The sequence below is a fragment of the Oncorhynchus tshawytscha genome, linkage group LG28, assembly GCF_018296145.1.
Source record: "Oncorhynchus tshawytscha isolate Ot180627B linkage group LG28, Otsh_v2.0, whole genome shotgun sequence".
Lineage (NCBI taxonomy): Eukaryota > Metazoa > Chordata > Actinopteri > Salmoniformes > Salmonidae > Oncorhynchus > Oncorhynchus tshawytscha.
The window spans coordinates 28,184,684-28,212,246 of record NC_056456.1 but is presented as its reverse complement, the minus strand read 5'-3'; the positions used below and the strand labels follow the sequence as shown (position 1 = coordinate 28,212,246).

The following is a 27,563-nucleotide window of genomic DNA, read 5'->3' as shown; positions in this document are numbered from 1 at the left end:
CGCTTTTAGTTATGTTTGACAAAGTGCTCGGTTTACTGTTTTTGAACTGAATGTATTATAAAAGACTAAATAAAGTTACTTCAAATTAGATTGTTTTCCCACAAATGCTTACACCACTAAACTGACATGTTTTATTTTATTTGACCTTTATTTAACTAGGCAAGTCAGTTAAGAACAAATTCTTATTTTCAATGACGGCCTAGGAACAGTGGGTTAACTGCCTGTTCAGGGGCAGAACGACAGATTTGTACCTTGTCAGCTCGGGGTTACTAGTCCAACGCTCGAACCACTAGGCTACCCTGCTGCCCCAGGACCACTATGGCTGTGTTTACACAGTTAGGAAAATAATTTTGACCAATCAGGTCAGCTCTGAAAAACATCTACATTTGATTTGATTGGTCAAAAGATCAATTAGTGGGGGGAAAATATCAGAATTGGGCTGCCTGTGTAAACACAGCCTTATGCATGCACTGTATAAATTAGATTACATGTATTGACTATAACTACTGTACTAGTGTCAGTACTGTAACGACAAGAGAAAATAAGTTTCACTTAAAAGGATACCCTTGTAGTTCAACTGGTAATTTAACTACATTTTGCAGTAGTTTAAATTTGAATATTGGTAGTGTTTTCAATAAGTCATCTCTTTTCAGCCATGAAGCACACAGGAGGTTGGTGGCACCTTAATTAGGGTGGACGGGCTCATGGTAATGTCTGGAGCGGAATTGGTGGAATGGTATCAAACATTGTTTCCATTTGTTTGATTCCATTCCATTTGCTCTGTTCCAGCCATTTATGAGCCCCTCAGCCACTTCCACTGGTGTAGCTAACTAACTATTTTTTTGCAAAAATAAAATGGGTAGATAATTTCCTTCCTTTCTTTTTCTTTTTGCATCAGACCTGCCTAATTCTCATTTGAAACAGTTTTTGTGTTTAATACACCAAATTCAAAATGACACCAGAGTGATGTGTTCACCTCCCTTATCTCACCTCGTCTGCTCACATTGTATATAGACTTATTTTTCTACTGTATTATTGACTGTATATTTGTTTTACTCCATGTGTAACTCTGTGTTGTTGTATGTGTCAAACTGCTTTGCTTTATCTTGGCCAGGTCGCAATTGTAAATGAGAACTTGTTCTCAACTTGCCTACCTGGTTAAATAAAGGTGAAATAAATACATAAAAAATACTGTATGGGCCTACTATACAGCCAATGTAGTCAAACCAGACACAGGGCAATGAAATACATTACCCACAATCGAACACGAGTCTGCGTTACACCGGCAGCTAGACAAAGCTCGCGAGTACAGAACGGTAGTACGTACGTGCATCATTTGTGTTGTTGTTGGTCGCGGTAAGATGGCGGCGCTCGGGGATGGATCAGCTCCGGCGGTGAATGGGTTAATACAACAGTTCACAGCGATTACAGGTACAATTACATTTTCCTTCAATTCTTGCAATGTTCATTGTTAATGAGTTATGTTACAAAAATGGTCATGTCGCCCAAGCATCACAGAAAGCTGTGCAGGAAACTGACGGGGCATCAGTGCTTACTGCCCCCTGTCATCAAGGGAAAAACGAACTGGAGCACACGACCGTCAAGTGTGTGTGTGATCACCAGACTGGAGCATCTAACTTAACAAAAATGATCCACAGGAAAGACTAGGATTGCCTTGGGATGATGCCTGACGCAAAAGAAATGCTTTCTAGAGTTTCCACAAAAGTAATTTAGACTGGAGGTGCAATAGCTAACGTTAGCCATGTTGTCTCGTTTTAGTGGAATGGGCGTTGGGTATAACGTCTATCGGTATAACGTCTATCTAGTCGCGCTAACCTAGCCTAGGTTCCGCCTTATAACGCAATGGTGGCTGGAACATCTCCCGCCTGTCATGTTCAAGAAGCACCGGACCAGCCTCTCTCTGCTAAAGTTACACAAAGTTTGCATGGCTGAGATGGTAATTGAATTATTCTATATTATGTCGATATAGATGGCAATTTGGCCAAATACATTCCATTTTTTTGTGATAGTATCCATGTTCTCTGTCGAGTATACTTCAAAAGTGAAACGAACATGATAAAGTCTAACCATCTAAAGATGCATGAAAGTTTAGATTGCATGTTTTTTGCACATCATTTTAAGCAGGTCTTGATTACCATGCACGGAGATGAACCGTTCACATAGTGAAAGTACCATTATTCTGTTCTGCCAGTGCGTTTCTCAAACAAGAACAACGCATGCGCATAACTTGTTTTTTTGTGAGTGATCCTTGGGGTTCAGAGCTCGGAAAATATTTCATAATAGGCATTAAGTCAACCAACAAATTATTCAATCATTCAAAATATATTTTAGATTTAAATCAGTTAACTTTTTTAACATCCACATTTGATATTTCGGTGTGTGTGTGTCCGTGTCCATGCATGCTACTACACTCTCCCAGGTGCCACAGAGAGTGTGGGGAAGCATATGCTAGAAGCATGCAACAACAATCTAGAAATGGCAGTGACCATGTTCCTGGATGGAGGGGGGATCGCAGAGGAGCCCAGCACCAGCTCCAGTTCAGCAGGGGCCTCCAGCAGCAGAGCTCCCCCCGCAGAGTGAGTCAGTGGCCTGCTCCATCACTGCAGAGTCCTGATATGGAGCCTGTGTTGAAACAAACCCATACTTTGAGAGATCGCCAATACTGTCCCTGCTGTTTTTAATTAAAAGCATGTTAATAAGAAAATGAAAGGTCTGCTCTCCTGGAGTTTAAGTTTAATATAGTCTGTTTTTGTAGTGACCAAGTGCGGGCACCCATCCCTCAGAAGCAGGACATACTGGTAGAGCCAGAGCCTATGTTTGGAGGTACAGTACTGAAGTGCCACCCCTTCATTTAGCTTATCTGACTACAACTTGATCCTAATGGATCTCAATGGTGCTCCCTCTCTGTTTCCCCCTGTAGCCGTCTCAGTCCATCTAACTGTCTGTCCCTCTCTCTGCATCCATAACTCTCGCAGCACCAAAGCGACGAAGACCTGCCCGGTCCATATTTGACGGTTTTAGGGATTTCCAAACAGAAACAAGTAAGTAGCTTAGCGGTCTTTGTGTAGGTGTTTGTGTTAGCATAGAATGGGGATTTGTGTGCTAAATCCATTTTCCTGAATTGTGCCACCCAGCCCAGGCATCAGGCATAGCACTACTTAAAGCCGTACTTGAGTTGTGATCATGGTCAGGTTTTCTTTTACAGTGAGCTCCAAAAGTCATTGTATGATTTCAAATCCAAAGGGCTGGAGTACAGAGCCAAAACAACAAGAAATGTGTCACAGTCCCAATACTTTTGGAGCTTAATGTATACGCTAACGGCTTCTCTGCCCTCTCTCAGTCCGCCAGGAGCAGGAGTTGAGGAACGGCAGCGCGGTGGACAAGAAGCTCAGCACCCTGGCGGACCTGTTCCGGCCCCCCGTTGAGCTCATGCACAAAGGCAGCTTTGAGACGGTGAGGAGCCCCCTCCCCCTGGACACCCAAGCTCCCTAGACCTGGAGGACTGTCAGTCGACCCTCATCCAAACCACCCTTAGCTGAAAGGATTGGATGGGTTTCTAAGCAGTACGGCAACAATTCCACCGAGCTTGCCAGAGGGCAAGGTGGAGCTATTACCAAATTGCTCATACCTATCCGGCTCCTTTCTCTCTCTAGGCAAAGGACTGTGGTCAGCTGGAGAACAAGTGGCTGATGATCAACATCCAGAATGTGCAGGACTTTGCCTGCCAGTGTCTCAACAGAGACGTGTGGAGCAACGACGCGGTCCGGACCATCATCAGGGAGCACTTCATATTCTGGCAGGTATGCAGTGTGCACACAGACGGAGATGAACGTGCATTCGCACATCAAATCAAGTCAAGCTTTATATAGCACATTTCAGACATGAATGCAACACAATGCACTTGACAGGAAAAAACTAATAAACAATGTAAATAAAAACTGAAATATTTACTACACAAAAAACATAAGAGGGAAACAAAAACAAAATAATAACAATTTGAAACTGAAAGACTAAAAAAGGACCCTAAGGAAAAGCAAAGCAAAAAATGTGTTTTTAAGATCCCTTTTAAATATGTCTACAGTTTCGGCCCACCTCAGGATCTCTGGCAGGCTATTCCAGAGGCATGGGGCATAGTAACTAAAAGCTGCCTCTCCATGCCTCCTGGTCATAGGCTTTGGGATAGTTAAAAGGCCAGTGCCAGAGGACCTGAAGGACCTACTGGATACATAACTTAAAAGCATGTCTGTAGTGGAGGAGGTTGAGAGCTTCAAGTTCCATGGTGTCCAACAAACTAACATGGTCCAAGCACACCAAGACAGTCATGAAGAGGGCACGACAAAACCTATTCCCCCTCAGGAGACTGAAAATATTTGTCATGGGTCCTCAGATCCTCAAAAGGTTCTACAGCTGCACCATCGAGAGCATCCTGACTGGTTGCATCACTGCCTGGTATGGCAACTGTTCGGCCTCCGACCGCAAGGCACCACAGAGGGTAGTGCAAACAGCCCAGTACATCACTGGGGCCATGCTTCTTGCCATCCAGGACCTCTACACCAGGCGGTGTCAGAGGAAGGCCTTAAAAATGGTCAAAGACTCCAGCCACCCTAGTCATAGACTGTTCTCTCTGCTACCGCACTGCAAGCGGTACCGGAGCGCCAAGTCTAGGTCTAAGAGGCTTCTAAACAGCTTCTACCCCGAAGCCATAAGACTCCTGAACATCTAATTAAATGGCTACCCAGACTATTTGCATTGCCCCCCCTTTACACCGCTGCTACTCTCTGTTGTTATCATCCATGCATAGTCACTTTAATAACTCTACCTACATGTACATATTACCTCAACTAACCGGTGCCCCCGCACATTGACTCTGCACCGGTAGTCCCCTGTATATAGTCTCGCTATTGTTATTTTACTGCTGCTCTTTAATTACTTGTTACTTTTATTTCTTATTCATATTTTTTTTAAACTGCATTTTTGGTTATGGGCTCGTAAGTAAGCATTTCAATGTAAGGTCTGTTGTATTCGGCCAATATGACTAATAAAATTTGATATATATTGGGGTGCACAATCATGGATTGATTTGAAATGTCGCCTTACCATTCAGAAAAAGTTCATAACCAAGTTTCCATCCACAGTTTTATGCGAGTGAAGTCCACAAAAATAGTTGCATTAAATAGCAAATGTGCCTACTCTGGTCTTAGCACCTACGCTTTAGCCAACAGCTGGCAGTGTGGATGGGCAGTACGCAGTGTGGATGGGCAGTATGCAGTGTGGATGGGCAGTATACAGTGCATTCGGAAAGTATTCAGACCCCTTGACTTTTTCCACATTTTGTTACGTTACAGCCTTACTCTAAAATGTATTAAATTGTTTGTTTTTTTCCCTCATCAATTTACACACACTACCCCATAATGACAAAGCAAAAACAGTGTGTGTGTGTATATATATATATATATATATATATATATATATATATATATATATATATATATATATATATATATATATATATATATATTTTTGCAAATGTATAAAAACTGAAATATCACATTTACATTAGTATTCTGACCCTTTACTCAGTACTTTGTTGAAGTACCTTTGGCAGCGATCACAGCCTCGAGTCTTCTTGGGTATGACACGACAAGCTAGCCAAACCTGTACTTGGGGGGTTTCTCCCACTCTTCTCTGCAGATCCTCTCAAACTCTGTCAGGTTGGATGGGAAGCGTCTCTGCACAACTATTTTTAGGTTTTTCCAGAGAATTTTGATCAGGTTTAAAGTTCGGGCACTGGCTGGGCAGCTCAAGGACATTCAGAGACTTGTCCCAAAGCCACTCCTGCGTTGTCTTGGCTGTGTGCTTAGGGTCGTTATCCTGTTGGAAAGTGAACCTTCGGCCCAGTCTGAAGTCCTGAGTGCTCTGTAGCAGGTTTTCATCAAGGATCTCTCTGTACTTTGCTCCGTTGATCTTTCCCTCGATCCTGACTAGTCTCTGCCGCTGAAAAACATCCCCACAGCAAGATGCTGCCACCACCATGCTTCACCATAGGGATGGTGCTAGGTTTACTCCAGACGTGATGCTTGGCATTCAGGACAAAGATTTTAATCTTAGTTTCATCAGACCAGAGAATCTTATTTCCCATGGTCTGAGAGTCCTTAAGCAGGCTGTCGTGCCTTTTTTCTGAGGAGATGCTTCCGTCTGGCCACTCTACCATAAAGGCCTGATTGGTGAAGTGTTGCAGAGATGGTGTTCCTTCTGGAAGGTTCTCCCATCTCCACTGAGGAACTCTGGAGCGCTGTCAGAGTGACCATCGGGTTCTTGGTCACCTCCCTGATGAAGGCCCTTCTCCCCCGATTGCTTAATTTGGCCGGGCGGACAGCTCTAGGAAGAGTCTTGGTGGTTCCAAACTTCTTCCATTTAAGAATGATGGAGGTCACTGTGTTCTTGGGGACCGTCAATGCTGCAGAAATGTTTTTGTACCCTTCCTCAGATCTGTGCCTCGACACAATCCTGTCTCTGAGCTCTACGGACAATTCCTTTGATTTCATGGCTTGGTTTTTGCTCTGACATGCACTGTTAACTGTGAGATCTTTATATAGACAGGTGTGTGCCTTTCCAAATCATGTCCAATTAGTTGAATCAGTTGACTCCAAGTTGTGAAAACTTCTTAAGGATGATTAATGGAAACAGGATGCAGCTGAGCTCAATTTCAAGTCTCATTGCAAAGAGTCTGAATACTAATATATATATATATATATATATATATATATATATATATATATATATATATATATATATATATATATATATATATATATATATGTGTGTGTAAAAAAGGTATTTCTGTTTTTTATTTTAATACATTTGCAAGAAATTCTAAACCTGTTTTCACTTTTCCATTATGGGGTATTGTGTGTAGCTTGTTGAGGAAAAACATACACTTTATCAATTTAAGAAAGGCTGTAGTGTAACAAAATGGGGGTAAAATTCAAGCGGTCTGAATACTTTCCGAATGCACTGCGTACTGCCTACCCACACTGCGTACCGCCTACCCACACTGCGTACCGCCTACCCACACTGCGTACCGCCTACCCACACTGCGTACCGCCTACCCACACTGCGTACCGCCTACCCACACTGCGTACCGCCTACCCACACTGCGAACTGCCAGATGTTGGCTCAAGCGTACGTGCTAAGACCAGAGTAGGCACATTTGCTATTTAATGCAACAATTTTTGTGAAAACTATCGGTTGAGTTGAAAATGCGTGGAAACACATTGAACTTAGTACATAAAAACTTAAGCGAAAAAGTACATTTTGTGTGCACTACGTCAACACGCACTGATTTTTATCTGCAACGTGTCAGTTTGGTAGAAACACCACTGGTGGGAAAATGCACATTTTCTTTATGCAGTTTTAGAATATTCACATAAAAATCTATTTGCCGATTGGATGAAAAACTATCTACTGTAACTTTTTGTTTTTCTCCTTCATAACTCTCATGCATACACAAGCTGTCACATCCACACACAGGTGCGCACGCTCGTATGCACTGTGTGCCGCAGAGGCGTGTTGAGGGGAGCTAGCCTGCTGTGTGTCTGCATTTTATGTGTTCGTGTGCACGTGTGTATTGACAGGTGTACCATGACAGTGAAGAGGGCCAGAGGTATATCCAGTTCTACAAGCTCAATAAGTTTCCCTATATCTCCATTTTGGATCCCCGCACAGGTGAGGCCTGCTCTGAGTCTCTTGAGTGTTTAAACAGTTAATATTAAAAAGGTATGACTGATGATGCTCGTGTTTGACCGTTCTGCAGGTCAGAAGATGGTGGAGTGGAACCAGTTGGACGTTGCTTCGTTTCTGGAACAGGTGACGGGCTTCTTGACGGAACACGGCCAGCTAGACGGCCCGGCGTCCAGCCACCCGCCCCCGGCCAAACGGGCCCGCTCCGTGAGTCTCTGCTCACTCTCTCTCTCTCTCCCTCTCTTTCTTATTAAATACTGTCCATATTGCTCATTCCAGTCACATTATCACTTTTATTCTCTCACTCTCTCCATCACTTCTGTCTATCTCACACCTCTATTTTATGTGTTCTCTTTCTCTATGTCTGTCTTCTCGGTCTGTTTTATCCCAGGAAAGTCTGATAGACGCCAGTGAGGACAGCCAGTTGGAGGCAGCGATCAAAGCCTCTCTCCAGGAGACCCACTATGAGTCGTCCTCCGCCCCCGACCTCCCCGACTCCCCCCACTCTGTAGAGGTAGACTCGGATGGAGACTCAGACGAGGAGCCCTTCTCCGACAGCGAGGGCCTCATCTCTGTCGACGGCTCGGACAACGAGACAACAGAACCACAGGAGGGCAGCTCCTGCTCCACAGGCGGAGACACCCCTCCTGGACCAGCCCCTCCCACATCTGCAGCTGTAGCCCCCCAGCCCCCGCCACAGCCGGACAGCCCACCTGCCTGTCACAGGAAGTCCCCCCACAACGAGAACAGCCACAGGAAAGAGGAGAGCAAAAAGAACCACCTGGAGCCTCTGGCGGCTGCGCCGGCCCGCTCCCAGGCCGACCCAGACTCAGAGCATCGTTCTGGGGAGAACCATCGCACCGCAACAGGCCAAAGCTCCAAATCTGTTAAGACGGAAACCTCCGACCTCGACTGCCTTGATGACAATGGTACTAAAATGATGCCTGTGTGTGTGTCTGTGCAGCATGTTCAAGTGTCTAGATTGTGTGTGCGTATCTATGATTTACGTCTTCATCCGTCCCTACTCTGACTGCACTCTTTCTGTAATTGTGTGTTCAGGTCCCAAGGCCAGACTGATGCTGCGCTATCCAGACGGACAGAGAGAGCAGATCGCCCTGTCGTCCAAGGCCAAGCTTATGGTGAGAATGTACTCTTGTGCTAGACCTTGTGTTAAATTAAATTAATGAAGAAAAAAAATATTCAAAATCCTGGTCAATTTTCAGTTCAAGAATTGATGTTCAATTCATCACCTGATTTGACTCAGTGGAAATGCAGCTGATCCCAACCCCCGGTACACTATATATAAAAAAGTAGGTGGACACCCACCCCTTCAAATTTGTGGATTCAGCTGTTTCAGCCACACCCGTTGTTCACAGGTGTATAAAATTGAGCACACAGCCATGCAATCTCCATTGCCAAATATTAGCAGTAGAATGACCTTACTGAAGAGCTCAGTGACATTCAATGTGGCATCATCATAGGATGTCATCTTTCCAACAAGTCAGTTTGTGAAATATCTGCCCTGCTAGAGCTGCCCCGGGTCAACTATAAGTGCTGTTATTGTGAAGTGTAAACGTCTAGGAGCAACAATGGCTCAGCTGCAAAATGGGAGGCCACACAAGCTCACAGAATTGGTAGTGAGCTGTCCTCGGTTGCAGCACTCACTACTGAGTTCCAAACTGCCTCTGGAAGCAACGTCAGCACAATAACTGTTTGTCGGGAGCTTAATGAAATGGGTGTCCATGGCCGAGCAGCCGCACACAAGCCTAAAATCACCATGCGCAATGCTAAGCGTCTGCTGGAATGGTGTAGAGCTAGCCACCATTGGACTCTGGAGCAGTAGAAACATGTTCTCTGGAATAATGAATCACGCTTCACCATCTGGCTGTCCGACGGTCTAAATAATGTTCTGGGGCTGTTTTTCATGGTTTGGGATAGGCCGCTTAGGTCCAGTGAAGGGAAATCTTAACTCTACAGCATACAATAACATTCTAGACAATTCAGTGCTTCCAACTGTCTGGCAACAGTTTGGATAAGGCCCTTTCCTGTTTCAGCATGACAAACGTGCACAAAACGAGGTCCTTACAGAAATGGTTTGTCGAGATCGGTGTGGAAGAACTTGACTGGCCTGCACAGAGCCCTGACCTTAACCCCATCGAACACCTTAGTGATGAATTGGAACACCGACTGTGAGCCAGGCCTAATCGCCCAACATCAGTGCCCAACCTCACTAATACTCGTGGCTGAATGGAAGCAAGTCCCCGCAGCAATGTTCTAACATTTAGTGGAAAGTCTTCCCAGAAGAGTGGAGGCTGTTATAGCAGCAAAGGGGGGACCAACTCCATATTAATGGCCATGATTTTGGAATGAGATGTTTGATGAGCAGGTGTCCACATACTTTTGGTCATGTAGTGTACATTAAGATATTATAAGACATTTATAAAGGCTCATACATGCATATAACTCTTTATAAAGCAGTTATAAAGCATTATTTAGTAAAGCATTACCTACCTTCAACTGTGTCCTCCACCCCCCCTCCAGGCTCTGGTTAGACATGTCCAGTCGAAGGGCTACCCCAACGAACGCTTCGAGCTCGTCACCAACTTCCCCCGACGGAAGCTGGCCCACTTGGACTATGACGTCACACTGCAGGAGGCAGGGCTTTGTCCACAGGAGACTGTATTTGTGCAGGAAAGGAACTAAGCCATGCATTTTCTATCTTCAGACCACGCCCATTTCACCAGTGACCCGGGAGGACGTTACAGGCCGCTACTCCTGGGCTTTTTTTATTTTGGAATTAGACCATGCCCCTATTTGGGGACACCGAACTGTGGATGAACTTCATTACCCATCATTCCACTGGGAGGAAGTGACTGGCCTGTGTACTCTTTTTAGTAGGCATTGTTGTTCATCGTCAATTACCGAATGGATTCTATTCTGATTTTAGTTTTATTCTGAGGTAATAAACCAATCGGAGTAGAACACCTTAATGATACTGTTACAAATAAGCTGAGGCCCCTTAATAATGATCAGAGCTGGCATCAGAGCTGGCTCAGGAAAACTTTACAGACTATTATCCATAAAGGATGTCAAATGTCAGATATTTTTTTGAAGTTATTTTTTGATTCATGAACACCTACAGCCAGTTAAAGGAGCGACTTGAACTCTGATTGGTCCCAAATGTGCTCTTCTACGTGTTGATTGGGTGAGGAGGGGACTTTGAATACAGGAATTGATGGAGAGGGGAGAGGGGGGTTCCTCAACTGTCAACCTGCACTACAGGAGTGGTGTAGCGATTGACATTTAGTCTTAGTCGGTGTATATATATATATATATATCTTTTTTTTTCTACCCCATTTCCAAGAAAAGATGCTGAAATATAATCATAAAAACAAAGGGAAACTTGTTTGCTCTATTCCATTTCTACCATGTATTTGTCTATCTGCAATCTGTCTAAATTGTGACCACAACCTCAAAAGTATAGTGTTGGTGATGATGATCATTTCTTGATACCTCCGCCCCAATGTACCGAACGATCTGGGTCAGTGTAAGCAATGGGTGGTGCTGTTTGGTGTTATCACTCTTACTAGCCCAACTATAACTAATATCTATCTTGTCTAGTCAGATATGAGGGAGAGGTAACAAGTGGATTCTGATTCGGGCCATGTCCAATATTACTAATGTGCTTTAAACCTTTACCCACAGACTGGATATGTCTGTCACAGGGTTTCATCAACTTAGCTGTGAGCTAAGAATCCTAACCGTGGGAGAGCTGTCAAGTTGTGGACTTCTGGTCTGAGTGAGAAGTTTAACATGGGGTCTTGTTGCATACAACTGTCTTGAATACATTTTGGAGTATTTGTATGGCGATTTCTAGATTCCTAGAACTCAGTACATTGAATTGTATCCAAATCGAATTCAAATGTCAGGTCAGGTTAAAGGGATACTGCAAGATTTTGGCAATTAAGATGCTTTATTTTTTACTTACCCGGAGTCAGATGAACTCGTAGATACCATTTATACTGTACTTGTAGACTTCCAGTCATTGTGCTAATGCTAGTTAGCATTGCTTCACGAAACTACCTATTAACTAACTTCATACTGCACGCAGACATAAAAATGTTATCCACAAGCTCATCTGACTGGGTAAGTTGAAAAATGACTTCATTACCAGAAACTCACAGTATCCCTTTAATCATTCTGGGAAGTCAAAGTCCCCATTTCAGTTATGTACAGTCGTGGCAAAAAGTTTTGAATGACACAAATATTAATTTTCACAAAGTCTGCTTCCTCAGTTTGTATGTTGGCAATTTGCATATACTCCAGAATGTTATGAAGAGTTATCAGATGAATTGCAATTAATTGCAAAGTCCCTCTTTACCATGCAAATGATCGGAATCCCCCAAAAAACATTTCCGCTGCATTTCAGCCTTGCCACAAAAGGACCAGCTGACATCATATCAGTGATTCTCTCATTAACACAGGTGTGAGTGTTGACGAGGACAAGGCTGGAGATCACTCTGTCATGCTGATGGAGTTTGAATAACAGACTGGAAGCTTTAAAAGGAGGGTGGTGCTTGGAATCATTGTTCTTCCTCTGTCAACCATGGTTACCTGCAAGGAAACACGTGTCGTCATCATCGCTTTGCACAGAAAGGGCTTCACAGGCAAAGATATTTGTGCCAGTAAGATTGCACCTAAATCAACCATTTATGGGATCATCAAGAACTTCAAGGAGAGTGGTTCAATTGTTGTGAAGGCAGCTTCAGGGCGCCCAAGAAAGTCCAGCAAGCGCCAGGACGTCTCCTAAAGTTGATTCAGTTGTGGGATCGGGGCACCACCAGTACAGAGCTTGCTCAGGAATGGCAGCAGGCAGGTGTGAGTGCATCTGCATGCACAGTGAGGCGAAGACTTTTGGAGGATGACCTTGTGTCAAGAAGGGCAGCAAAGAAGCTGCTTCTCTCCAGGAAAAACATCAGGTACAGACTGATATTCTGCAAAAGATACAGGGATTGGACTGCTGAGGACTGGGGTAAAGTCATTTTCTCTGATGCCCTTTCCGATTGTTTGGGGCATCCGGAAAAAAGCTTGTCATGAGAAGACAAGGTGAGCGCTACCATCAGTCCTATGTCATGCCAACAGTAAAGCATCCTGAGACCATTCATGTGTGGGGTTGCTTCTCAGCCAAGGGAGTGGGCTCACTCACAATATTGCCTAAGAACACAGCCATGAATAAAGAATGGTACCAACACATCCTCCGAGAGCAACTTCTCCCAACCATCCAGGAACAGTTTGGTGACAAACAATACCTTTTCCAGCATGATGGAGCACCTTGCCATAAGGCAAAGTGATGACTTAAGTGGCTCGTGGAACAAAACACAGATATTTTGGGTCCATGGCCAGGAAACTCCCCAGACCTTAATCCCATTGAGAGCTTGTGGTCAATCCTCAAGAGGCGGTTGGACAAACAAATTCTGACAAACTCCAAGCATTGATTATGCAAGAATGGGCTGCCATCAGTCAGGATGTGGCCCAGAAGTTAATTGACAGGTCTTGAAAAGACGGGTCAACACTGCAAATATTGACTCTTTGCATCAACTTAATGTAATTGTCAATAAACGCCTTTGACACTTATGATATGCTTGTAATTATACTTCAGTATTCCATAGTAACATTTGACAAAAATATCTAAAGACACTGAAGCAGCAAACTTTGTGAAAATGAATATTTGTGTCATTCTCAACTTTTGGCCACGACTGGTGACTACCCAGAGGTGGGGCCACCATAGAGATACTGCTGAGATACATAGATATACTATCTAACTTCCATTACATCCATAATTCTACACCCATTGTTGATACTTTGTTGACCTTTCAAACCTTGTTGACCTCCTTGCCCCTTGTTCTGGAACACCTGTGAGAGCAAAGGTCAGAGTTGAAAGAGGGATATCTGCAGCTGATTAAACAGGTGAGGTTGTTGACCCGGCTTCACTCCTCTTTCTGTGCAGGACGTGAAGGACATCCCTTACTTTCCCCTCTTCTCATTTCTAGGAATGGAACAGTGCCACAGGAGGTTGGTTGGGGAGAACAGGCTAATGGTATTGGCTGGAGTGGAATGGTATTATGCGTTTGGCATTCCATTCAATCTGTTCCTGACATTATTATGAGCCAGAGTATATGAGCAGAGTTGAGCTGTTGGAAATCCCAGTCATTGCTCACTGAGTAGTATTTGCATACTGCCCTGTACTTGCACACTGCCCTGGCACTCATCTTTTTGCCCGCTCCACAAAAAATTGCTCTGCACTCACAGGAAGAAAAAAAGCTGCCGTAGGCTATTTAACAAGGACCCATCTGATAATAGGCTATGTGGCCACCGTGTTTAAAAGGGAATCTTTTTTTCTAATCTATTGATGATCAGATACTAGTAACTGGCTCTGTTGTGCTCACATTTTACAGTTGATACAAAACTTTTGCATTGTTGCAAATGTAACCAGTGTGAAATGGCTGGCTAATTAGCAGTGTGTGCGAGTGACATTTCAATCACTGACGTCACTCACTCTGAGACCTTTAAATAGTTGTTTCCCTTGCTCTGCGTGGGGCGATGCTTCGAAGGTGAACGTTGTCTGTTCAGAGGATTCCTGTTTTGAGCCCAGGTTAGGGCAAGGAGAGGGTGATTGAAGCAACATTGACCTATTTCTTTGTCGACTCCTATCAATATATCTGTGCATTAATGGGGTGGCAGATAGCCTAGTGGTTAGAGCGTTGGAATAGTAACCGAAAGGTTGCAAGATTGAATCCCCAAGCTGACAAGGTAAAGATTTGTGAAGGTGCCCCTGAACAAGGCAGTTAACCCACTGTTCCTATTAAAAATAAGAATGTGTTCTTAACTGACTTGCCTAGTAAAAAAAAAAAAAAAGTTAAATGGTGGGGTAGGCTAAATAAAATCCACAGAATAGGCACTTTTGGAGTGGGAGGGAAGGCCAATGCTCCAACTTTGTTTTATTTTTTAATCCGCTCCAGCCTCGCTCCACTTCTGTTACATCCTCTGTAATGAGTAGCCTCCAATGGAAGGAGCGTCGCTGACCCAGACGCTGAGGTCTTCAGAGAGAATGACAGAGCAGGGAGTATAAGATATGAGGATGTCCTAAAATGGACACTGGAAACAGGCCACCACTTTATTATTTCCATTCCATATCTAAAAGACCTGAACACAATGGGCAGGTAATTCAGTAGACCCAGCTAGGTTAACGCGATGATTCAGCTCTGCAGCGGCTCAGATCCTCTCCCCATCACGTAAAATAGGGAGAAAGAAGTTCATTCCGCCGGATGGAACTCCCAGCGCAATCTCAGAAACGAGTCAATGGAGGTTAATGTGTGACTACTGACCTGTCTGGAGGCTGAGCACCACTGCAGTGCAGTAATGCACCTACCACAGGAGCAGCTCAGGTCAGGATAATCAGAGATATTGCCTGTATTGGGTTCGAGTTCAGGCTCTGTCGCAGCCGATCGTGACCGGGATACCCATCTACAAACCAGAGGTGGGAACACCGGTTCAAAGTGGTGTGGCAATATTCATCTGTGTATTTTCTGGTGCCTGGAGTTTTTCCTGAGCTCATGGCCTGGTCAGGTAAAACTCTGGGTCCTATTCGTAGTCTGACAGGATCCAACGGTAGCTTGTTTACTCACTGGCCTGATTTTTAAATGCATTGGTGTCAGGCAGTTTGGTTATTTGGTTATTATGTGTTCAAAAATGTCTTTAATATAATTTAGTCATTCCTCTTTCAGAATTTTTTACATCTCAAAACGGGATGCTGCCCCTTTAAGACAATTGCTTTCCAAAATAGATATTGAGCTGACTACAGTAGGCTAGCCAAGATGAACGCTAAAGTGCATTTTTGTAGCTTTCATTTTGCAGATTGAAAAGTACTGTGGCAAGTGCTGTCTCGCCACACATTTTCCCGGCGGCTCTGCTACAAACAGTCCCACATTTTTCAGAGAAAGTGTTAGTGTTTACATACTGGAGAGGGAATGCAAAACAACGACGCTGGACAGAGTGGAATCAGGTGTATCAAAAGGCAATTTATTGAGTCAGATATTTTGTCCTGCCGTTATCGTGCACGGACCTAAGCAATGCGACTCTGTGAGGAGTCAGAATCATTAGGCTGCCTTGCCAGAGTTTACAACAGAATGTATACACAGAATAATGTAGGTGGGGTCTCGTCGTGTTGGTCTTCTGACTGGTCCTGAAGAGTTGGAGGCGGGCCCTGCTCTAGCCAGAGCAGGAGCCTCATTGGTGCACAGCAAAGTCCTTTGCTCTTGGCACCCGACCAGTAGGGGGGGGGGGGTAATGGTAATGTCTGCTTTAGGCTCAGGTGTTTCCTGTTTATGCAGGAGTGCATGTAGGGTTCAATGTCAGTGAGATAGCTTGGCACTTCTAAGCTCGTTAGTGTTGCAGGCTGCTCTTTGTAGTTTAGAGGGGAGTATATTTGCGTGATGGCAGCTGTGTGTCCTTCGGATAATCATGTTATTGCACGTAGGCTCTAAACTTGACTGAGGACACTGGGCCCAGAGTTATCTGAGGGCATCCGGTTTAACCAGAGTGTTGGTCTGCTAGTAGTGCTCGATTATTAGAATTATTTATATAACAAAAGGGAGCGAGACACGAACACTGTTTAGGGTAAAAAGTCAATTTATTGCATCACGTGATACAATATGCTTTCCACAAACCAGTCACTGTATGATGTCAATGTTATTTATCTATTTGATCAGGTACAGTATGCCTGACTGTATACTGCCCACATTTGTCATATAATTAAGCAATAAGGCACAAAGGGCAGTGCTGTATCATGAATACAAAATGGCATTGTTCGGTCCGATGCGATTAATAATGATTTACATATTTTAATTCAAACGTTATTTCGATAGGTCAATTCATACAATTTCATTATTTCACCAGAAGATAAATTACGGACAAAAATCTGGTTGTTGTCAGTTCTTTTGGTCATGTTTCTACAAACTCGACCAAGTCGTTAGAACATGTTTTGTTTAGAACTATGTGTACGGGGCTTAATACAGTTGTATTCCAGACACTATGGGAGACTCTGGGGAAGCCCATAGTGAATCAAATAAAAACATAGATTAAGTGGACTGAAAAGAGGAAGAAAAATTAACAAAAAGTGCTGTAAACTGCTGTTACATTTGCTGACATGATTAAAGGTCTAGTAAACAGTACCTTTCGCGTTGTATTTTATATAATAAGCTCAAAGAAAGGGTAACAAATTTGGAGACACCGCTACGATTTATTTTCATGTGAGCACCGGCTCATATTCCTTGAACGGACAACGAGTGAGAGACATTGGGAGAGTAGCTAGCTAGCTAACGTTAGCGGGCTATCCACCCAACGGATTGTAGCTATATTGCCTGCAATGTTGATGGACAATATGCGTCGAGAGAGGGAAACGTTGTTGGATGAAATCGAGCTGAGTTTATGGACTTTAACTGAAGACAATTTACGGCACCTGTGTGTACGTTGTGGAATATGAAGTGTAGATGACTATAGTAAATGGAAAGAGTAATCGCGCGTTGCGGTGCAAATTGATGGAGGATTTAATGGAATCAGAGGATGATTGAATGTCATGGTTGCTTCAACTGAAATACGAAATCAAAGGAATATCGGACTCGGGAGGATACTGCAAACAGTCTGCCTACAAGTCCCAACTAGTCGGCGCCAACAATGTAAGTGGACAGCGAATCCAGGGGAGAGACGGGAGCTGCGGCAGGACGAAAAGAAGGAGGGGCTCCTCAGCCCAGCAGAGAAGTAGGCTCAGCTCCAGAAAGGCATATGCCACAGAGAGAGAGTGGAGTGAGTATGTCCAGTTATAAAGACTTTAAAAATCATGGATAGATAGATCAGAATCAGAAAGGTAAGCTCAGCTTCAGCAGTCTAGAACATCAGATTGAAAATGGAAGGAGAAAAGGGTACCATGAATTACCATAAACGATATCATAACCGCCATCGATAAAAGACAGTACTGTGCAGCCATCTTCATCGACCTTGCCAAGGCTTTCGACTCTGTCAATCACCACATTCTTATCGGCAGACTCAGTAGCCTCGGTTTTTCTAATGACTGCCTTGCCTGGTTCACCAACTACTTTGCAGACAGAGTTCAGTGTGTCAAATCGGAGGGTATGCTGTCCGGTCCTCTGGCAGTCTCTATGGGGGTGCCACAGGGTTCAATTCTCAGGCCGACTCTTTTCTCTGTATATATCAATGATGTTGCCTCTTGCTGCGGGCAATTCCCTGATCCACCTCCACGCAGACGACACCATTCTGTATACTTCCGGCCCGTCCTTGGACACTGTGCTATCTAACCTCCAAATGAGCTTCAATGCCATACAACACTCCTTCTGTGGCCTCCAACTGCTCTTAAACGCTAGTAAAACCAAATGCATGCTTTTCAACCGTTCGCTGCCTGCACCCGCACGCCCGACTAGCATCACCACCCTGGATGGTTTCCGACCTAGAATATGTGGACATCTATAAGTACCTAGGTGTCTGGCTAGACTGTAAACTCTCCTTCCATACTCATATCAAACATCTCCAATCTAAAATCAAATCTAGAGTCGGCTTTCTATTCCGCAACAAAGCCTCCTTCACTCACGCCGCCAAACTTACCCTAGTAAAACTGACTATCCTACCGATCCTCGACTTCGGCAATGTCATCTACAAAATAGCTTCCAATACTCTACTCAGCAAACTGGACGCAGTTTATCACAGTGCCATCCGTTTTGTTACTAAAGCACCTTATACCACCCACCACTGCGACCTGTATGCTCTAGTCGGCTGGTCCTCGCTACATATTCGTCGCCAGACCCACTGGCTCCAGGTCATCTACAAGTCCATGCTAGGTAAAGCTCGGCCTTATCTCAGTTCACTGGTCACGATGGCAACACCCACCCGTAGCACGCGCTCCAGCAGGTGTATCTCACTGATCATCCCTAAAGACAACACCTCATTTGGCCGCCTTTCCTTCCAGTTCTCTGCTGCCTGTGACTGGAACGAATTGCAAAAATAGCTGAAGTTGGAGATTTTTATCTCCCTCACCAACTTCAAACATCTGCTATCTGAGCAGCTAACCGATCGCTGCAGCTGTACATAGTCTATCGGTAAATAGCCCACCCAATTTACCTACCTCATCCCCATACTGTTTATATTTATTTACTTTTCTGCTCTTTTGCACACCAATATCTCTACCTGTACATGACCATCTGATCATTTATCACCCCAGTGTTAATCTGCAAAATTGTAATTATTCGCCTACCTCCTCATGCCTTTTGCACACAATGTATATAGAGACTTTTTTTTCTACTGTGTTATTGACTTGTTAATTGTTTACTCCATGTGTAACTCTGTGTTGTCTGTTCACACTGCTATGCTTTATCTTGGCCAGGTCGCAGTTGCAAATGAGAACTTGTTCTCAACTAGCCTACCTGGTTAAATAAAGGTGAAATAAATCAAATAAATAAAAATCATAGAAGCAGTAATCAGGGATGTGAGCCCAGGGTTTAGGATGAAGGGTTATCTGGAGAGAAAAACATACATGACACGCTACACACTAAAGCCAATCTTGAGGACACATGATGAGGAGAAGGATGCTACTGAACTGTATTTGACTAAGGCAACACAAGAGTCTGCCTTGGACTTCCTAGTCCGAGTCTTTGACCTGAGACAGAGTGTTATCAGACTCAGCTCGTGCCCAATCAGGACTGAAATATGGCACAGAATTAGTCAAGAGCCAATGCCTGCAGGCCATTATTATTGGGTAAACAAATGATAATGTCAGGGCAGAAATGAGAGTGCATCTCCAGAATATTAACACTAGTGATGAACTGTTGCTTGAGAAAATGCTAATTGCTCAGGGCAATGAAAGCGAATGCATGCAAATGGACAGGATTTCACGTAAGTTCACACCCACATGAGTGAATGCTCTACAGAGTGAGGATAACGGTGATAGTGGAGAGGAAGGTGCACAGGCAGAGTCCCCACAGACCACAGTCTGAAAACAAGAGAAATACAATCCCATCCTGAGTCAAATTGATGCGAGCAATGAAGCAATCAAAAGAACTGACCTGTCAGCTAGCATCATTAGTACAGTCAGTGCAGGGCCAGGGTGACAGTTCAGTTAGGAATTGCTTTAACAGAATACATTTTAAAAAGTCCAACCAACAGAGAGAAAAGAAAATGCAAAAGTGGTTATAAGACTGGTCAACATACTTGCCAGCATTGCTACAAATGTGGCAGTGATAACCATTTGGCAGAGGCAATGCACAGCCATTGGGAAACACCTGGAGGTCACAACCATGGAACGAGGAGTGACCTCAGATACATCTAGTTCCATCCAGTGCTGCAGTGCAAAGGGAGAGAGAACCTCAGAGTTGTGCTCATTGTGTCATCAAGCTGCCTATTGTTCCAAAGTGTGCCAACAGGATCATTGAAAACCGCACCAACCCACATGTAAGACTGCTCGCAAGACTGACCACAACTCCCCTTGTCCCATGACACAGAGAGAGTGGGGGCCAACTACCCCAGCTACCACAGGACATTGTAATATAGCATAGCTCATTGGTAAAAGATGTCAAGTGTGATGTTATATGGAGGATGTAAAGACTCTAGCACTATGGGACACAGGGGCTCATCATAAATGAGGAATGGAGAAGCGCACACAAATTAGCCCACTGGCAGAAATTATGGGCAATACAGAGAAACTGGATCTGAGGGCAGCCAGTGGCACTGAAATTCCCTTTCTGTGTTGGATGGACATTTGTTTTAGTTTGCTTGATCCCAAAGCTGATGTCATTGCAGGAAAACAATTGAGAGTTCTGATATTAGTTACAAATGAAAAACTGGAGAAACCAATCATTGGGTTTAATGTAATTAAATAAATAGTTTCAAACAAAAAGTAACAATGACCCCTCAGAGCTGATGTATACAGTAAAGATGCTAAGAAATGCGCTAAAGCTAGGACAGGGAAAGGCAAAGACTCTACTCAATCTGCTATAGCACTCAGAGTACACGGAGGTATGCTTGGTTACAGCAGTCAGACGTGACATTGTCATTCCAGGTGGACAAACAAAATGGATTCATCCCTGTATCTCAAGAGAAGCCTCCTTCAATGATAAAATTGCGTTATTTGAACCGGGCGTGAGAGTGATCTGTGGCCTGGACCTACAAAATCAGGTTGTGAAAACATCAAAACGCCCATCTCGAGAAGTTGACATTGCAGTAGTGAATACAATGGTGTGCCGTGCACTATTGTCAATGTTGTGCACACTAGATGAAGAGAGAAAGGCCAACTGGGGTGATTATCTGAACAAGGTCATTCACGCATATAATTGTACAACCAGTTAGAGGTCGACCGATTAATCGGCATGGCTGATTTAATTAGGGCCGATTTCAAGTTTTCATAATAATCGGTAATCAGAATTTTTGGACGCGGATTACATTGCAATCCACGAGGAGGCTGTGGCAGGCTGACCACCTGTTACACGAGTGCAGCGTCAAAAGGACCTTGTGGCTGCAAGGAGCCAAGGTAAGTTGCTAGCTAGCATTAAATTTATCTTAAAAAACAATCAATCTTAACATAATCACTAGTTAACTACACATGGTTGATGATATTACTAGTTTAACTAGCTTGCCCTGCGTTGCATATAATCAATGCGGTGCCTGTTAATTTATCATCGAATCACAGCCTACTTCAACTTCGCCAAACGGGTGATGATTTAACAAAAGCGCATTCACGAAAAAGCACAATCGTTGCACCAATGTACCTAACCATAAATATCAATGCCTTTATTAAAATTAATACACAGGTATTTTTTTTAAACCTGCATATTTAGTTAAAAGAAATGAATGTTAGCAGGCAATATTAACTAGGGAAATTGTGTCACTTCTCTTGCGTTCAGTGCAAGCAGAGTCAGGATATAATGCAGTAGTTTGGGCCGCCCGGATCGTTGCGAACTGTGTGAAGACCATTTCTTCCTAACAAAGACCATAATTAATTTGCCAGAATTTTACATAATTATGACATAACATTGAAGGTTGTGCAATGTAATAGCAATATTTAGACTTAGGGTTGCCACCCATTCGATAAAATATGGAACGGTTCCGTATTTCACTGAAAGAATAAACGTTTTGTTTTTCGAAATGAAAGGTTCCGGATTTGACCATATTAATGACCAAAGGCTCATATTTCTGTATATTTATAATATTATAATTAAGTCTATGATTTGATAGAGCAGTCTGACTGAGCAGTGGTAGGCAGCAGCAGGCTCGTAAGCATTCATTCAAACAGCACTTTCCTGCGTTTGCCAGCAGCTCTTAGCAATGCTTGAGGCACAGCGCTGTTTATGACTTCAAGTCTATCAACTCGTGAGATTAAGCAGGCAATACTATAGTGCCTATTAGAACATCCAATTATCAAAGGTATATGAAATATAAATGGTTTAGAGAGAAATAGTCCAATAATTCCTATAATAACTACAACCTAAAACTTCTTAACTGGGAATATTGAAGAACTGGAAATATTGAACCACCAGCTTTCATATGTTCTGAGCAAGGAACTTAAACGGTAGCTTTTTTACATGGCACATAATGCACTTTTACTTTATTCTCCAACACTGTTTTTTTGCATTATTTAAACCAAATTGAACATGTTTCATTATTTATTTGAGACTGAATTCATTTTATTTATGTATTATATTATGTTAAAATAAGTGTTCATTCAGTATTGTTGTAATTGCCATTATTACATATATGTATGTGTATAAATATGTGTATATATGTTTGTGTAAGTGTATATATTTTTATTTATTTATCCATCCGTTATTTTACCAGGTAAGTTGACTGAGAACACATTCTCATTTGCAGCAACGACCTGGGGAATAGTTACAGGGGAGAGGAGGGGGATGAATGAGCCAATTGTAAACTGGGGATTATTAGGTGACCGTCATGGTTTGAGGGCCAGATTGGGATTTTAGCCAGGACACCAGGGTAACACCCCTACTCTTACGATAAGTGCCATGGGATCTTTAATGACCTCAGAGAGTCAGGACACCCGATTAACGTCCCATCCGAAAGACGGCACCCTACACAGGGCAGTGTCCCCAATCACTGCCCTGGGAAATTGGGATATTTTTTTAGACCAGAGGAAAGAGTGCCTCCTACTGGCCCTCCAACACCACTTCCAGCAGCATCTGGTCTCCCCATCCAGGAACTGACCAGGACCAACTCTGCTTAGCTTCAGAAGCAAGCCAGCAGTGGTAAGCGGGGTGGTATGCTGCTGGTATATATATATGTATGTGTGTATATATGTATGTGTGTATGTATTTGTATATATATGTATGTGTATAAATATATGTATGTATTTGTGTATATATATATATATATGTATGTATATATATGTATGCACTGCCAGAGCCCTGGAAAATCAGAGCCCTGAAAAACCTCAAATGTGCATGTGTCTGCTCAAACGGTCAGAAACAGACTCCACGAGGGTGGTATGGGGGCCCGACGTCCACAGGTGGGTGTTGTGCTAACAGCCCAACACCGTGCAGGACGTTTGGCATTTGCCAGAGAACACCAAGATTGGCAAATTCACCACTGGCGCCTTGTGCTCTTCAAAGATGAAAGCAGGTTCACACTGAGCACATGTGACAGTCTGGAGACGCCGTGGAGAACGTTCTGCTGCCTGCAACATCCTCCAGCATGACCGGTTTGGCGGTGGGTCAGTCATGGTGTGGGGTGGCATTTCTTTGGGGGGCCGCACAGCCCTCCATGTGCTCGCTAGAGGTAGCCTGACTGCCATTAGGTACCGAGATAAGATCCTCAGACCCCTTGTAAGACCATATGCTGGTGCGGTTGGCCCTGGATTCCTCCTAATGCAAGACAATGCTAGACCTCATGTGGCTGGAGTGTGTCAGCAGTTCCTGCAAGAGGAAGGCATTGATGCTATGGACTGGCCCGCCCGATCCCCAGACCTGAATCCAATTGAGCACATCTGGGACATCATGTCTTGCTCCATCCACCAACGCCACGTTGCACCACAGACTGTCCAGGAGTTGGCGGATGCTTTAGTCCAGGTCTGGGAGGAGATCCCTCAGGAGACCATCCGCCACCTCATCAGGAGCATGCCCAGGCGTTGTAGGGAGGTCATACAGGCACGTGGAGGCCACACACACTACTGAGCCTCATTTGAACTTGTTTTAAGGACATTACATCAACGTTGGATCAGCCTGTAGTGTGGTTTTCCACTTTAATTTTGAGTGTGACTCCAAATCCAGACCTCCATGGGTTGATACATTTGATTTCCATTGATAATTTTTGTGTGATTTTGTTGTCAGCACATTCAACTATGTAAAAAAAAAAGTATTTAATAAGAATATTTCATTCATTCAGGTCTAGGATGTGTTATTTTAGTGTTCGATTTATTTTTTTGAGCAGTGTATATATATGTATTATATGAAATCTGTATTTTTGGGCGCCGATTTGCCCCCCCAATTTTTTTTACACCTTTATTTAATCTTTATTTAACTAGGCAAGTCAGTTAAGAACACATTCTTATTTTCAATGACGATCTAGGAACGGTGGGTTAACTGCCTGTTCAGGGGCAGAAAGACAGATTTTCACCTTGTCAGCTCGGGGGATCGAATCTTGCAACCCTACAGTTAACTAGTCCAACGCAATAACGACCTGCCTCCCTCTCGTTGCACTCCACAAGGAGACTGACGGTTACGCGAATGCAGTAAGCCAAGGTAAATTGTTAGCTAGCATTAAACTTATCTGATAAAAAACAATCAATGATAATCACTAATTAACTACACATGGTTAATGATATTACTAGATATTATCTAGCGTGTCCTGTGTTGCATATAATCTGACTGAGCATACAAGTATCTAAGTATCTGACTGAGCGGTGGTAGACAGAAGCAGGCACGTAAACATTCATTCAAACAGCACTTTCATGCGTTTTGCCAGCAGCTCTTCGTTGTGCGTCAAGCATTGCGCTGTTTATGACTTCAAGCCTATCAACTCCCGAGATGAGGCTGGTGTGACCGAAGTGAAATGGCTAGCTAGTTAGCACGTGCTAATAGCGTTTCAAACTTCACTCGCTCTGAGCCTGTGGTTGTTTCCCTTGCTTTGCATGGGTAACCGCTGCTTTGAGGGTGGCTGTTGTCGTTGTATTCGAGCCCAGGGAGGAGCGAGGAGAGGGACGGAAGCTATACTGTTACACTGGCAATACTAAAGTGCCTATAAGAACATCCACTAGTCAAAGGTTAATGAAATACAAATGGAATAGAGGGAAATAGTCCTATAATAACTACAACCTAAAACTTCTTACCTGGGAATATTGAAGACTCATGTTAAAAGGAACCAGCTTTCATATGTTCTGAGCAAGGAACTGAAACGTTAGCTTTCTTACATAGCACATATTGCACTTTTACTTTCTTCTCCAACACTTTGTTTTTGCATTATTTAAACCAAATTGAACATGTTTCATTATCTACTTGAGGCTAAATTGATTTTATTGATGTATTATATTAAGTTAAAATAAGTGTTAATTCAGTATTGTTGTAATTGTCATTCTTTTTTTAATCGGTATCTGCTTTTTTTGTTGAAAAATTATAATCGGTCGACCTCTAGTGTGTATATATGTGTATGTGTATATATATGTATGTATGTGTATATATGTATGTATGTGTATATATGTATGTGTGTGTATATATGTACAGTATCACAAAAGTGAGTACACCCCTCACATTTTTGTAAATGTTTGAGTATAACTTTTCATGTGACAACAATGAAGAAATGACACTTTGCTACAATGTAAAGTAGTGAGTATACAACTTGTATAACAGTTTAAATTTGCTGTCCCCTCAAAATAACTCAACACACAGCCATTAATGTCTAACCCGCTGGCAGCAAAAGTGAGTACACCCCTAAGTGAAAATGTCCAAATTGGGCCCAAAGTGTCAATATTTTGTGTGGCCACCATCATTTTCCAGCACTGCCTTAACCCTCTTGGGCATGGAGTTCACCAGAGCTTCACAGGTTGCCACTGGAGCCCTCTTCCACTCCTCCATGACGCCATCACGGAGCTGGTGGATGTTAGAGACATTGCACTCCTCCACCTTCCGTTTGAGGATGCCCCACAGATGCTGGAGTGGCCTAGCCAGTCTCCAGATCTCAACCCCATAGAAAATCTTTGGAGGGAGTTGAAAGTCCGTGTTGCCCAGCAACAGCCCCAAAACATCACTGCTCTAGAGGAGATCTGCATGGAAGAATGGGCCAAAATACCAGCAACAGTGTGTGAAAACCTTGTGAAGACTTACAGAAAACGTTTGACCTCTGTCATTGCCAACAAAGGGTATATAACAAAGTATTGAGATAAACTTTTGTTATTGACCAAATACTTATTTTCCACCATCATTTGCAAATCAATTCATTAAAAATCCTACAATGTGATTTTCTGGATTTTTTTCTTCTAATTTTGTCTGTCATAGTTGAAGTGTACCAATGATGAAAATTACAGGCCTCTCTCATATTTTTAAGTGGGAGAACTTGCACAATTGGTGGCTGACTAAATACTTTTTTGCCCCACTGTATGTATGTTTTTATATATATATATATATATATATATATGTATATATATATATATATATATACATATATATATATATATATGTATATATATATATATATATATATATATATATGTATATATATACATATATATATATATATATATATATATATATACGTATATATATATATATATATGTATATATATATATATATATATATATATATATATATATATATATGTATGTATGTATGTTGATATATATGTATGTGCATATGTATGTATGTATGTATGTTGATATATATGTATGTGCATATATATATATATATATATGTGTGTTTGTATATATATATATATATATGTTTGTATATATGTATGTTTGTTTATATATATGTATATGTATGTGTGTACATGTATGTGTGTGTATATATATATATTTGTATGTGTATATATATATATATATATATATGTGTGTGTGTGTATATGTATGTATGTGTATATATATGTCCTTCAGAAAATCGGTATCGGCGTTGAAAAATCGTAATCGGTCAACCTCTACCACCAGTGATGCTCCTGGATTCTCACCGTATTTCCTGCTATTTGGAAGGGCTCCACTACTACCTGTTGACCTTGTCTTTGGGTTACAGATAAAGGAACATGAGAAATCATACCAGGATTATGCTAATAATTGGCAGCAACAGATGGCGGAAGCCTATGAAATCGCTATTAGAAACATGGAGAAATCAACAGCAAAGGGAAAAGCCTACTACGATCGGAAGAAAATGAGTTCGGTTCTGGTCTCAGGGGATTGTGTACTGGTAAGGAACATGTCAGAAAGTGGGGGACCAGGAAAGCTAAGATCACACTGGGAGGACCAAATACACTTGGTGGTAACCAGGAAAGGTGATGACCGCCCTGTCTATGAGGTAAAACCCGAGAGGGGTACAGTCAGGGCCCGGGTTCTGCATCGCAATATGCTAATGTCATGTAATTCCCTACCATTTGAGGAACCCGTGAGAGTGATCTGTGGCCTGGACCTACAAAGTCAGGTCGAGATGAGCTTTTTGATGTTATCTCGAAAAGTTGACAGTGCAGTAGTGAATACTACCAAACACGACATTACCTCACCAAGACAAACCGTGATAGGGATATTACAGAGAGTAGT

At 42.9% G+C, this 27,563-nt stretch overlaps 1 protein-coding gene across 1 annotated transcript; it reads left to right on the top strand.

Moving 5' to 3' along the window:
- Positions 1-1,311: 1,311 nt before the first annotated feature.
- LOC112227017 (UBX domain-containing protein 7) lies at positions 1,312-11,167 on the top strand. The gene is made up of 11 exons (XM_024391790.2): positions 1,312-1,431; positions 2,441-2,597; positions 2,777-2,844; positions 2,997-3,062; positions 3,362-3,474; positions 3,675-3,821; positions 7,656-7,746; positions 7,835-7,968; positions 8,153-8,690; positions 8,821-8,900; positions 10,303-11,167. Exons 1-11 carry the CDS (start codon positions 1,362-1,364, stop codon positions 10,462-10,464), a joined length of 1,626 nt encoding a protein of 541 aa, XP_024247558.1. The 5' UTR covers positions 1,312-1,361; the 3' UTR covers positions 10,465-11,167.
- Positions 11,168-27,563: the final 16,396 nt, after the last annotated feature.

What these genes read in the sequence shown, in the direction of transcription:
- LOC112227017 (XM_024391790.2), top strand. Translation starts at nt 1,362, where the DNA reads ATGGCGGCGCTCGGGGATGGATCAGCTCCGGCGGTGAATGGGTTAATA. An exon ending in ACAGTTCACAGCGATTACAG is followed by an intron (nt 1,432 to 2,440) that starts GTACAATTACAT and finishes ACACTCTCCCAG; the next exon opens with GTGCCACAGAGAGTGTGGGG. An exon ending in AGCACTTCATATTCTGGCAG is followed by an intron (nt 3,822 to 7,655) that starts GTATGCAGTGTG and finishes GTGTATTGACAG; the next exon opens with GTGTACCATGACAGTGAAGA.